Raw genomic sequence first — 12612 nt, forward strand, 5'->3', positions numbered from 1 at the left:
GTTTTCTGTCTCTCTGGAGTGATTTTACTTTTCTGAAACTGGTACTTGTTGCAAAAAAATAAGGGAATAGTGATTCATCACTTCCTTCTCCCCGTCAAGGACACGTCTTGACTCCCTTCTGTGTACTCAGAACTGTACTGATAGTACAGAGAGATCTAAGACATGATTGCTCTTCAAGGTATTTATCATCTAATGAGTAGATAGACATATACTTTAAAAGTAAACCACAAGGCATGATTTCAATCTTCCTAAGAAGGAAGAGGACCTGGGATGGGGTTACCGGCTTGAGGAAAGTAGAAAAGGTTTATAACAACCAAATGTTTAACATGGTAGGAATTTAATAAGCAAAGAAGTTTGTAAAGAGAGTGAGAGACAATGTGGTGTGGTAACCTTCCTGGGAATCCTGACTCCACCTCATTTTAACTCTGTGGCTAGTGTTGGGCAAGTAACTAAACTTTTTTGTGATTCAGTCTCTTTATGTAATGAAAATAAGAATTGAGCAACTACAAAGGATAGTTGGAGGAACCAAATGAAATACTATATTAGAATAATGCCTAGTTACTATGCTCATCACAGTGGTTTTGATCATGGGTTTGCTGAGCCCCAGTGATTTTTGGACACTATGAATTGATAGTGTCATCAAACTTCATTGAGGTCAATGTATATCCTGTGTTAGTTTTTCGATAAATTTTTTTAAATTAATCAATTATTTTTTAATTTTTGGCTACGTTGGGTCTTCGTTGCTGTGTGCAGGCTTTCTCTAGTTGCGGTGAGCGAGGGCTACTCTTCGTTGCGGTGCGGTGGCTTCTCTTGTTGCGGAGCACGGGCTCTAGGCGCATGGGCTTCAGTAGTTGTGGCAGGTGGGCTCAGTAGTTGTGGCTCGTGGGCTCTAGAGCGCAGGCTCAGTAGTTGTGGCACACGGGCTTAGTTGCTCCGTGGCATTGGGATCTTCCTGGACCAGGGCTCAAACCTGTGTCCCCTGCATTGGCAGGCGGATTCTTAACCACTGCTCTACCAGGGAAGCCCTGGTAATGTAAATTTTTTACATTTTTTGTCATTTAAGATTTTTTGGCTATGTTTGGCCCTTTACATTTTATTATGTTAGGAACTGTCTCATCAATTTGCATGTGCACATGCACAACTCACACACAAACCTCCTAGGTTATGATTGGGATTGCTGTGAATCTGTAGATCTGTTTGGGTCAAATTGACATCTTTACAACAGTGAATTTTTCCAATCCGTGAACAAGACATCCTTTCATTTATTTAGCTCAGCTTTAATTTATTTCACTGAGATTTTTCAATTTGTAGTCATATGCATAATTTGTTAAATTTAACCGTAGGTATTGGTTTTTCAAATGCTATTATAAACTGTGTTATTTTAAAAGTTTATATTATATAGTTATTTATTTCTAGGGCATGAAATTTAGTTTTTGTGTCTATTGCTGTCATATCCACCATTTTGTTAAATTTGGTTATTAATTCTATGATTTTGTCTTTAGAGCCTTTTGGTTTTCTTGCATACTTAGTCATGTCATTTGTGAAGAATGACAATTTCTTTCTTTCCAATCCTTTGCAGGGGCGGGGGGGCGGGCAATAGAGGAGGGCATTTATTTCAATGGCTAGAACCTCCAATGAAGTGTTAAATAGAAATGATAATAGGTATCTTTTTCTTGTTGCTGATATCAGAACCAAAGGTTTCAACATTTTACTACTAAGTATGATATTTGCTATATTTTTTTAAGTCCTCTCACATAAAAGAAGTTTCCCTGTATTCTTAGCTTACTGAAAGTTTTTATTGTGAATGTACGTTTTCTGCATTTGTTGAAATGCTTATACATGTATTCTTCATTCTGCTAATGTGATGAATTACATTGATTAATTTTCTAATGTTGAAGCCAGTGTTGGATTTCTGATATAAACCTAACTTGGTTGTGAATTTAGTCTGATTTGATAAGCTGATATTTGTTTGTTTTTGCATCATTCACAACACGTCTGAATACCTTCCCAAAGTTTTACAGTTTTTGAATGTGGCTTGGGCCGTTTAAAAGAAGGTGTATTCTGCATTTGTAGAATGGAGACTTTTAAGTATGTCATTTAGATCAAGTTTGTTCATCATGTTATTCAACTTTTTGATATTCTTATTAGTGTTTGTTTTTGTCTAATTCTGCTAGTGGTATATTAAATCTTCCACTGATTATGGATTTGTATATTTTCCCCTTTAGTTCTGTGTTTTCCTTATATATCTTGCAGCTATGTTATTAGGTATGTTCAAATTTAAGATTGACTCTTTTAACACTATGAAATTTCCCACTTTATCTGTAGTATTGCATTTTGCCTTAAAGTGTACTTCATCTGATAATGAGCGTACCAATGCCAGCTTTATTTTCATTAGTGTATGCCTTTTTATACTCTTTAATCTCTTATAACCAACATATAGTTTGCTGGTTTTAATTCATCAACTATATTTAGATATAATTTGCGTACAATGAAATGTATATTTAAATGCACGGTTTGATGAGATTTGACAAATGTATACACCCATGTAACCAGTAACATACTGAAGACATAGAACATTTCGAAACTCAAAAGGTTCCTTGGTGTCCCTTCTCACTGCCAATCCCTACCCCAACTTGGACAATCACCATTCTCCTTTCTCACTCTATAGATAGGTTGTGTCTTTTCTAATGTTTCATGTAAGTGGAATTGTATAGTATATACTATTTTGTGTCTGGTTCTTTGAAGAGATAAAGCAGTGCAGAATATTGGGCTCATCACAGTGCATTTCCTCATCTCCAGTATCTTGGCCCTCAAGACCTGGAGGACTTGGTAGACCTCCCGTGCTTTCATACTGATGTGTTTGAACATTATTAAAGTCTTCTAGTTGGTGTTAATGGGAGGGTTGGTCTAAAACCTGATAGTTCATGATAGCCCAAAGCAGAAGAGCTCCACTCGTATTTAGTGAAAGTACAAAGGTTCAGAGATCAAGAATGAGGGTGAGTATTCTTTTTTTATTATTATTATTATTTTAATTAATTTATTTATTTATGGCTGTGTTGGGTCTTCATTTCTGTGTGAGGGTTTTCTCTAGTTGTGGCAAGCGGGGTCACGCTTCATTGTGGTGCACGGGCCTCTCACTATCGCAGCCTCTCTTGTTGTGGAGCACAGGCTCCAGACGCGCAGGCTCCGTAGTTGTGGCTCACGGGCCTAGCCGCTCCGCGGCATGTGGGATCTTCCCAGACCAGGGCTCGAACCCGTGTCCCCTGCATTGGCAGGCAGATTCTCAGCCACTGCGCCACCAGGGAAGCCCAGAGGGTGAGTATTCTAATTAAATGGAATCTAGATGATTCCCCCAAGAAACTTAAGCAGGATCGAAAGATTCAAAACTGTGTTGTTTCCATTAAATAAAGGATATGTATCCTATATATTTTATATTAGTCAAGATTCAGTGCCAGAAACCAGAGGTTTTAAGCAGGAGAGCATTTAGTGCAGGGAATGAATGGTTACAAACTGTTGGGAGGTCTAAAGGAGGAGTACATTTTAGACTTGGCTTACAAGAATGGCTCCCCTAGTAATTACAGAGCTGCCCTGTCAGGAGAGCTACTCATTGACTACCTCATGGACTGCCACTAGAACTGTACGGAAAGCACAGTTGCGGCCATCACTACTACACCATGATTTCACTTGCTAGCAGCAGTAATAAAGAGGCCCAGCAAGAAAACCTTTCTCTTCAGCCTTTCAAACCTCACAAGACTGCCTCTCATTGATAGATCCTAATTTGAATCAAACACTACTTGAAGAGAATGTAGGAATCGTAGTTTTAGGCTTAGGAGCTTTTCTAAGTTTTAGGAAGGTAGAATGAGTGCCGAACCCAAAGTTTCTACCATGCACATAATTGAAAAGTCCAGTGTCCCTCTAATTAAAAGAAGATGAAGGGTAATTCAATGTTATTCTGAATAAACTGTCAATTTTTTTCCTCTAATATTGCCATCAATAAATATAATGTTTAATGAGACTTTCGATCTTCCATGCCTTTGATTTTTTTTCTTTCTGCTAAATGAGCATATTGTGGCCAGTGATTTAAATATCCAGAATGCATATCAATCAATTAAAGGTTATGTTTGAGTTCAATTAATATTTTAGTATTTGTTGAGGATATACAAGATGCCTGGCATTACATTGGTAACTCTCAAAATTTAAACAGCTTGTTACCAAGATTGACATTACCTAATTGTGAGATCATTTTCAAAGATAATCCTTAAGTCAGTTTATTTCATAATCAAGTTCATATGGAAACTTGCATCGATTTCATTTGTAATTCTTATTGTATATTCAAGGGCACTCTGTGATATAATCCGTACGTGTTTATAGCCATTCAGATCTTGATGTGAAAATGTCAGTGAAATCCTCAAGGGTAAAAAGCTAAATATAGCTCCTTCAGCATTGCCCTTATGCTGTTCTGTTTCCCTGCTTTCTTCCCCCCTACCCCCCCTTTTTTTTTCTTTTTCCTTTTTAAAGTGGGTGGTATGATATCAGTAAAAGGCCTGGATAAAGTCAGGACAATATACACACCAATGCTATCTAGATGTTTTTGGTTTGTTGTGAGCTACTGAGATCTTATGATGTTTTCAACAGCTATAGATCATTTGTACTCAAGGGGAGAAAAAAAAATAAAAAGAAACACAAAGGGACTCATGAACTGTAATATGATTGTTAGTTCTAGTGTTAAGCAATGAAAGTGTTCAGGACTAGAAGTTAGAAGGAGTATGATGCTTAAATAGCTTTAACGTGACAGTTTTGGGGCCAGTATTTTTGTATGTCAAATAGCGTCTGTTTGTGATTTATACTGATTCTGAATTTGAAATTCACCTCAATTTTCCTCTTGCTCTTTGCATTAGCAGTAATTCATTGTGAAGAACTCTAAAAAAGAACTGACAATTTTATGTTAGGGCACAGTGACTCTAAGTCTGTACTCCATAAGCATTATATTTCATTTGAGACTTTAAAAAATGTCAATAATGAAGTGTGTTTTAATCCATTTACTTTTCTTTGTCCTCTCAGGTGGATCTCCTTACTTAGCAACCAAAATTAATGAAGCAAAAGACTTGCTAGAAGCAGCCACCAAACATTGATTGATGCTCAAGGACCACTCTGAAGGAGAAAAAGGGGGACCTTATAAAAAATGTCCTGCAAGTTAATCTAAATCATGACCTTCATAATTTTCATACATGTAGTGACCACAATCATTTCTTCCACTACTAAGCTGTATAATAATAAAAGATGAACAATCCATCTTTGTTTTATCTTTCAGAGGAACACGTTAAAACTCAATCACTGATCTTTCCCCCTTATTTTCTTCCTCTCTCTGATAGTCATACATTTAAGACTTCTGTTAGTCCCAAATTCCTCCCACCCACCCCCAACCCCCCATACAAGTATAATCATCGGTAATATAATTGGAATTTGTGAGCGATGGGTAGAAAATTTCTTGCTGCTTATATTTATGCTCATGTTGTCCCTTGTTTCCTCAGAGGAATTTAGTACTCTGCCTATGTAAGGTGCTTTAAATATTTTGAGACCAAACACTGACTGCCGTCCTGGGGAAGTGATTTGAAAGTTGATTGAATTTACTAAATGGTGTTTTGTAAAGCAGTGGTTAGGAAAGAACTCTGCTCTCCCTGAGACCCTATAGCTGAAGCATGAGAACTTGGAGAGCTACTAAAATGATTAAAGGTTTACAAAATGAGCCCTGTGAGGAAAGCCTGAAAAGAGCTGGGAGAAGTCTGAGGGATTTGTATTTAATTATAGTCTTCTGGTACTGTATATTTATTCAATTATTCATTCTACAAATATTTATTAACCACCTGTAACGTGTGAGGCACTGAAAGGTTCCTTGAGAGTTACAGGTGTGAACCAGTCATGCATCCTGACCCAAAGGGACTTACATTTAGGGAAAAGATAAACCACACAAATACTATTTGAGAGACAATGCTAAAGAAGTTCAAAAAAGAAAACAATATTTTAAATTGAGCATCAGGGGGAGCTTCATAGAATCACGAGTAGCATAGACCTTGGCTTTAAAAACAATGAGATATACCATGTGATTGGTGACTCTTTTGTTTCCCCTGAGATCAGTCACAATTAACAGAAATAGGATGTATTAGTTAGTTTGATTAGAGTGCAGGGTTTCTCCAAAGCAGGGGATGAACACATGGTCTGGAAGTCCTGGCCCTGAAACGTACAGTGTGTTAAATTATTTTCTCAAAACAGTCCCTGGTCATCATCACTTTACTATTCAAAAAGTGAAAAAAGAGAGGCAGAATACCAGCATTATTTTCTAGTACTCCTTCATAACCCTGGGTTCATCCCAGATGAGCTGAGCTATTGTATTTCATCTATCTTAAAATGCTTTCTTAATATTCTAGACAGATTTTTCAATTTGTGACATCCTGTAGTGGGGGAGTTTTCTTTTTTTTTTTTCTTAACACCATTACTGGAGTATAATTGCTTTACAATGGTACATTAGCTTTTGCTTTATAACAAAGTGAACCAGCTATACATATATCCCCATATCTCCTCCCTCTTGCATCTCCCTCCCTCCCACCCACCCTATCCCTCCCCTTTAGGTGGTCACAAAGCACCGAGCTGATCTCCCTGTGCTATATGGCTGCTTCCCAGTAGCTATCTGTTTTACAGTTAATAGTGTATATATGTCCATGCCACTCTCTCACTTCGTCCCAGCTTCCCCTTCCCCTTCCCCATGTCCTCAAGTCCATTCTCTATGTCTGCGTCTTTATTCCTGTCCTACCCCTAGGTTCCTTAGAACCTTTTTTTTTTTCTGTTTAGATTCCATATATATGTGTTAGCATATGGTATTTGTTTTTCTCTTTCTGACTTACTTCACTCTATGACAGACTCTAGGTCCATCCACCTCACTACAAATATCTCATTTTCGTTTCCTTTTATACCTGAGCAATATTCCATTGTATATATGTGCCACATCCTCTTTATCCATTCATCTGTCGATGGACACTAAGGTTGCTTCCATGTCCTGGCTATTGTAAATAGAGCTGCAATGAACATTTTGGTACGTGACTCTTTTTGAACTATGGTTTTCTCATGGTATATGCCCAGTAGTGGGATTGCTGGGTCATATGGTAGTTCTATTTTTAGTTTTTTAAGGAACCTCCGTGCTCTTCTCCATAGTGGCTGTATCAATTTACATTCCCACCAACAGTGCAAGAGGGTCCTCTTTTCTCCACACCCTCTCCAGCATTTATTGTTTATAGATCTTTTGATGGCCATTCTGACTGGTGTGAGGTGATACTCATTGTAGTTTAGATGTGCATTTCTCTATTAGTGATGTTGAGCATCCTTTCATGTGCTTCTTAGCAATCTGTATATCTTCTTTGGAGAAATGTCTATTTAGGTCTTCTAACCATTTTTGGCTTGGATTGTTTGGTTTTTTTGATACTGAGCTGCATGACCTGCTTCAATATTTTGGAGATTAATCCTTTGTCAGTTGTTTCATTTGCAAATATTTTCTACCATTCTGAGGGTTGTCTTTTCGTCTTCTTTATGGTTTCCTTTGCTGTTCAAAAGCTTTTAAGTTTCATTAGGTCCGATTTGTTTATTTTTGTTTTTATTTCCATTTCTCTAGGAGGTGGGTCAAAAAGGATCTTGCTGTGATTTATGTCATAGAGTGTTCTGCCTATGTTTTCCTCTAAGAGTTTGATAGTGTATGGCCTTACATTTAGGTCTTTAATCCATTTTGAGTTTATTTTTGTGTACAGTGTTAGGGAGTGTTCTAATTTCATTCTTTTACATGTAGCTGTCCAGTTTTCCCAGCACCACTTATTGAAGAGAGTGTCTTTTCTCCATTTTATATTCTTGCCTCCTTCATCATACATTAGTTGACCAGAGGTGCGTGGGTTTATCTCTGGGCTTTCTATCCTGTTCCATCGATCTATATTTCTCTTTTTGTGCCAGTACCATACTGTCTTGATTACTGTAGCTTTGTAGTATAGTCTGAAGTCTGGGAGCCTGATTCCTCCAGCTTCGTTTTTCTTTCTCAAGATTGCTTTGGCTATTCGGGGTCTTTTCTGTTTCCATACAAATTGTGCAACTTTTTGTTCTAGTTCTGTGAAGAATGCCATTGGTAGTTTGATAGGGATTGCATTGAATCTGTAGATTGCTTTGGGTAGTATACTCATTTTCACAATGTTGATTCTTCCAATACAAGAACATGGTATATGTCTCCATCTGTTTGTATCATCTTTAATTTCTTTCATCAGTGTCTTATAGTTTTCTGCATACAGGTCTTTTGTCTCCTTAGGTAGGTTTATTCCTAGGTATTTTATTCTTTTTGTTGCAATGGTAAATGGGAGTGTTTCCTTAATTTCTCCTTCAGATTTTTCATCATTCGTGTATAGGAATGAAAGAGGCTTCTGTGCATTAATTTTGTATCCTGCTACTTTACCAGATTCATTAATCACCTCTAGTAGTTTTCTGGTAGCATCTTTAGGATTCTCTATGTATAGTATCATGTCATGTGCAAACAGTGACAGCTTTATTTCTTTTCCGATTTGGATTCCTTTTATTTCTTTTTCTTCTCTGATTGCTGTGGCTAAAACTTCCAAAACTATGTTGAATAAGAGTGGTGAGAGTGGGCAACCTTGTCTTGTTCCTGATCTTCGTGGAAATGCTTTTAGTTTTTCACCTTTGAGGACGATGTTGGCTGTGGGTTTGTTATATATGGCCTTTATTATGTTGAGGTAAGTTCCCTCTATGCCTACTTTCTGGAGGGTTTTTATCATAAATGGGTGTTGAATTCTGTCAAAAGCTTTCTCTGCATCTGTTGAGATGATCATATGGTTTTTCTCCTCAGTTTGTTAATATGGTGTGTCACATTGATTGATTTGTATATGTTGAAGAATCCTTGCATTCCTGGGATAAACCCCACTTGATCATGGTGTATGATCCTTTTAATGTGCTGTTGGATTCTGTTTGCTAGTATTTTGTTGAGGATTTTTGCATCTATGTTCATCAGTGATATTGATCTGTAGTTTTCTTTCCTTGTGACATCTTTGTCTGGTTTTGGTATCAGTTTGATGGTGGCCTCCTAGAATGAGTTTGGGAGTGTTCCTACCTCTGCTATGTTTTGGAAGTTTGAGAAGGATAGGTGTTAGCTCTTCTCTAAATGTTTGAAAGAATTCGCCTGTGAAACCATCTGGTCCTGGACTTTTGTTTGTTGGAAGATTTTTAATCACAGTCTCAATTTCAGTCCTTGTGATTGGTCTGCTTATATTTTCTATTTCTTCTTGGTTCAGTCTCAGAAGGTTGTGCTTTTCTAAGAATTTGTTCATTTCTTCCAGGTTGTCCATTTTACTGGCATATAGTTGCTTGTAGTAATCTCTCATGGTCCTTTGTATTTAAGCAGTGTCATTTGTTACTTCTCCTTTTTCATTTCTAATTCTATTGATTTGAGTCTTCTCCCTTTTTTTCTTGATGAGTGTGGCTAATGGTTTATCAATTTTGTTTATCTTCTCAAGGAACCAGCTTTTAATTTTGTTGATCTTTGGTATCATTTCCTTAATTTCCTTTTCATTTATTTCTGATCTGATCTTTATGATTTTTTTCCTTCTGCTAACTTTGGCGGTATTTTGTTCTTCTTTTTGTAATTGCTTTAGGTGTAAGGTCAGGTTGTTTATTTGAGATGTTTCTTGTTTCTTGAGGTAGGATTGTATTGCTATAAACTTCCCTCTTAGAACTGCTTTTGCTGCATCCCATAGGTTTTGGGTCATCGTGTTTTCATTCTCATTTGTTTCTAGGTATTTGTTGATTTCCTCTTTGATTTCTTCAGTGATCTCTTGGTTATTTAGTAGTGTATTATTTAGCCTCCATGTATTTGTATTTTTTACAGTTTTTTCCTGTAATTGATATCTAGTCTCATAGCGTTGTGGTCGGATAAGCTACTTGATAAGATTTCAGTTTTCTTAAATTTACCAAGGCTTGATTTGTGACCCAAGATATGATCTATCCTGAAGAATGTTCCATGAGCACTTGAGAAGAAAGTATATTCTGTTTTTTTTGGATGGAATGTCTTATAAACATCAATTAAATCCATCTTGTTTAATGTATCATTTATAGCTTGTGTTTCTTTATTTATTTTCATTTTTGATGATCTGTCCATTGGTGAAAGTGGGGTGTTAAAGTCCCCTAGTATGATTGTGCGTTACTTTCGATTTCCCCTTCTATGGCTGTTAGCATTTGTCTTATGTATTGAGGTGCTCCTATGTTGGCTGCATAAATGTTTACAATTGTTCTATCTCTTCTTGGATTGATCTCTTGATCATTATGTAGTGTCCTTCTTTGTCTCTTGTAATAGTCTGTATTTTAAAGTCTATTTCATCTGATATGAGAATTGCTACTCCAGCTTTCTTTTGATTTCCATTTGCATGGAACATCTTTTTCCATCCCCTCACTTTCAGTCTGTATGTGTCCCTAGGTCTGAAGTGGGTGTCTTATAGAAGCATATATGTGGGTCTTGTTTTTGCATCCATTCAGCGAGCCTGTGTCTTTTTTTTTTTTTTTTTTTTGTGGTATGCGGGCCTCTCACTGTTGTGGCCTCTCCCGTTGCGGAGCACAGGCTCCGGATGCGCAGGCTCAGCAGCCATGGCTCACGGGCCCAGCCGCTCCGCGGCATATGGGATCCTCCCAGACCGGGGCACGAACCCGTATCCCCTGCATCGGCAGGCGGACTCTCAACCACTGCGCCACCAGGGAGGCCCGAGCCTGTGTCTTTTGGTTGGAGTGTTTAATCCATTTAAGGTAGTTATCGATATGTATGTTCCTATTACTATTTTCTTAATTGTTTTGGGTTTGTTATTGTAGGTCTTTTCCTTCCCTTGTGTTTCCTGCCTAGAGAAGTTCCTTTAGCCTTTGTTCTAAACCTGGTTTGGTGGTGCTGAATTCTCTTAGCTTTTGCTTCTCTGTAAAGGTTTTAATTTCTCTGTCAAATCTGAATGAGATTCTTGCTGGGTAGAGTAATCTTGGTTGTAGGTTTTTCCCCTTCATCACTTTAAATATGTCCTGCCAGTCCCTTCTGGCTTGCAGAGTTTCTGCTGAAAGATCAGCTGTTAACCTTATGGGGATTCCCTTCTTCCCTTATGGGGATTCCCTTATGGGGATTCACCAGGGAGGGCTTCCCTGGTGGCCTACTGGTTGAGAGTCTGCCTGCCGATGCAGGGGACATGGGTTTGTGCCCCGGTCCGGGAGGATCCCACATGTCGTGGAGCAGCTGGGCCCGTGAGCCATGGCCGCTGAGCCTGCGCGTCTGGAGCCTGTGCTCCGCAACAGGAGAGGCCACAATAGTGAGAGGCCTGCGTGCCACACACACACAAAAAAAACTGAATGAGATCCTTGCTGTGTAGAGTCATCTTGGTTGTAGGTTTTTCCCTTTTCATCACTTTAAATATGTCCTGCCCGTCCCTTCTGGCTTGCAGAGTTTCTGCTGAAAGATCAGCTGTTAACCTTATTGGGATTCCCTTTTATGTTATTTGTTGTTTTTGCCTTGCTGCTTTTAATATTTTTTCTTTCTATTTAATTTTTGATAGTTTGATTAATATGTGTCTTCGCATGTTTCTCCTTGTATTTATCCTGTATGGGACTCTCTGTGCTTCCTGGAGTTGATGACTATTTCCTTTCCCATATTAGGGAAGTTTTCAACTATAATCTCCTCAAATATTTTCTCAGTCCCTTTCTTTTACTCTTATTCTTCTGGGACCCCTATAATTCGAATGTTGGTGTGTTTAATGTTGTCCCAGAGGTCTCTGAGACTGTCCTCAATTCTTTCCATTCTTTTTTTGTTATTCTGCTCTGCAGTAGTTATTCCCAGTATTTTATCTTCCGGGTCCCTTATGTGTTCTTCTGCCTCAGTTATTCTGCTATTGATTCCTTCTAGAGAATTTTAATTTCATTTATTGTGTTGTTCATCATTGTTTGTTTGCTCTTTAGGTCTTCTAGGTCCTTGTTAAATGTTTCCTGTATTTTCTCCATTGTATTTGGAAGATTTTGGATCATGTTTACTATCATTATTCTGAATTCTTTTTCAGGTAGACTGCCTGTTTCCTCTTCATTTGTTTGTTCTGGTGGGTTTTTACCTTGCTCCTTCATCTGCTGTGTGTTTCTCTGTCTTCTCATTTTGCTTAATTTACTGTGTTTGGGGTCTCCTTTTCGCAGTCTGCAGGTTTGTAGTTCCCGTTGTTTTTGGTGTCTGTCCCCAGTGGCTAAGGTTGTTTCAGTGGGTTGTGTAGGCTTCGTGGTGGAGGGCACTGGTGCCTGTGTTCTGGTGGATGAGTCGATCTTGTTTTTCTGGTGGGCAGGACCGCATCTGGTGGGGTGTTTGGGGCTTTCTGTGACCTTATTATGATTTTAGGCAGCGTCTCTGCTAATGGGTGGGGTTGTGTTCCTGTCTTGCTAGTTGTTTGGCATAGGGTGTCCAGCACTTGTCGTTGAGTGGAGCTGGGTCGTAGAATTGAGATGGAGAGCTCTAGGAGAGCTTTCGCTGTTTGATATTTGGAGCCTGGAGGTCTCTGGTGGACCAGTGTCCCT

General features: G+C 38.3%; 1 protein-coding gene across 1 annotated transcript in view; it reads left to right on the forward strand.

Moving 5' to 3' along the window:
- Window positions 1–5273, forward strand: part of DNAJC15 (DnaJ heat shock protein family (Hsp40) member C15) — a 66673-nt gene extending 61400 nt beyond the window's left edge. The window contains exon 6 of the mRNA XM_079721854.1: window positions 5062–5273. Coding sequence (XP_079577980.1) covers window positions 5062–5132 — 71 coding nt within the window. The 3' untranslated portion in view covers window positions 5133–5273. The remainder of the gene's footprint in view (window positions 1–5061) is intronic.
- The last annotated feature ends 7339 nt before the right edge of the window (window positions 5274–12612 follow it).

Source organism: Hyperoodon ampullatus (genome assembly GCF_949752795.1).
Source record: "Hyperoodon ampullatus genome assembly, chromosome: 16".
NCBI lineage: Eukaryota > Metazoa > Chordata > Mammalia > Artiodactyla > Ziphiidae > Hyperoodon > Hyperoodon ampullatus.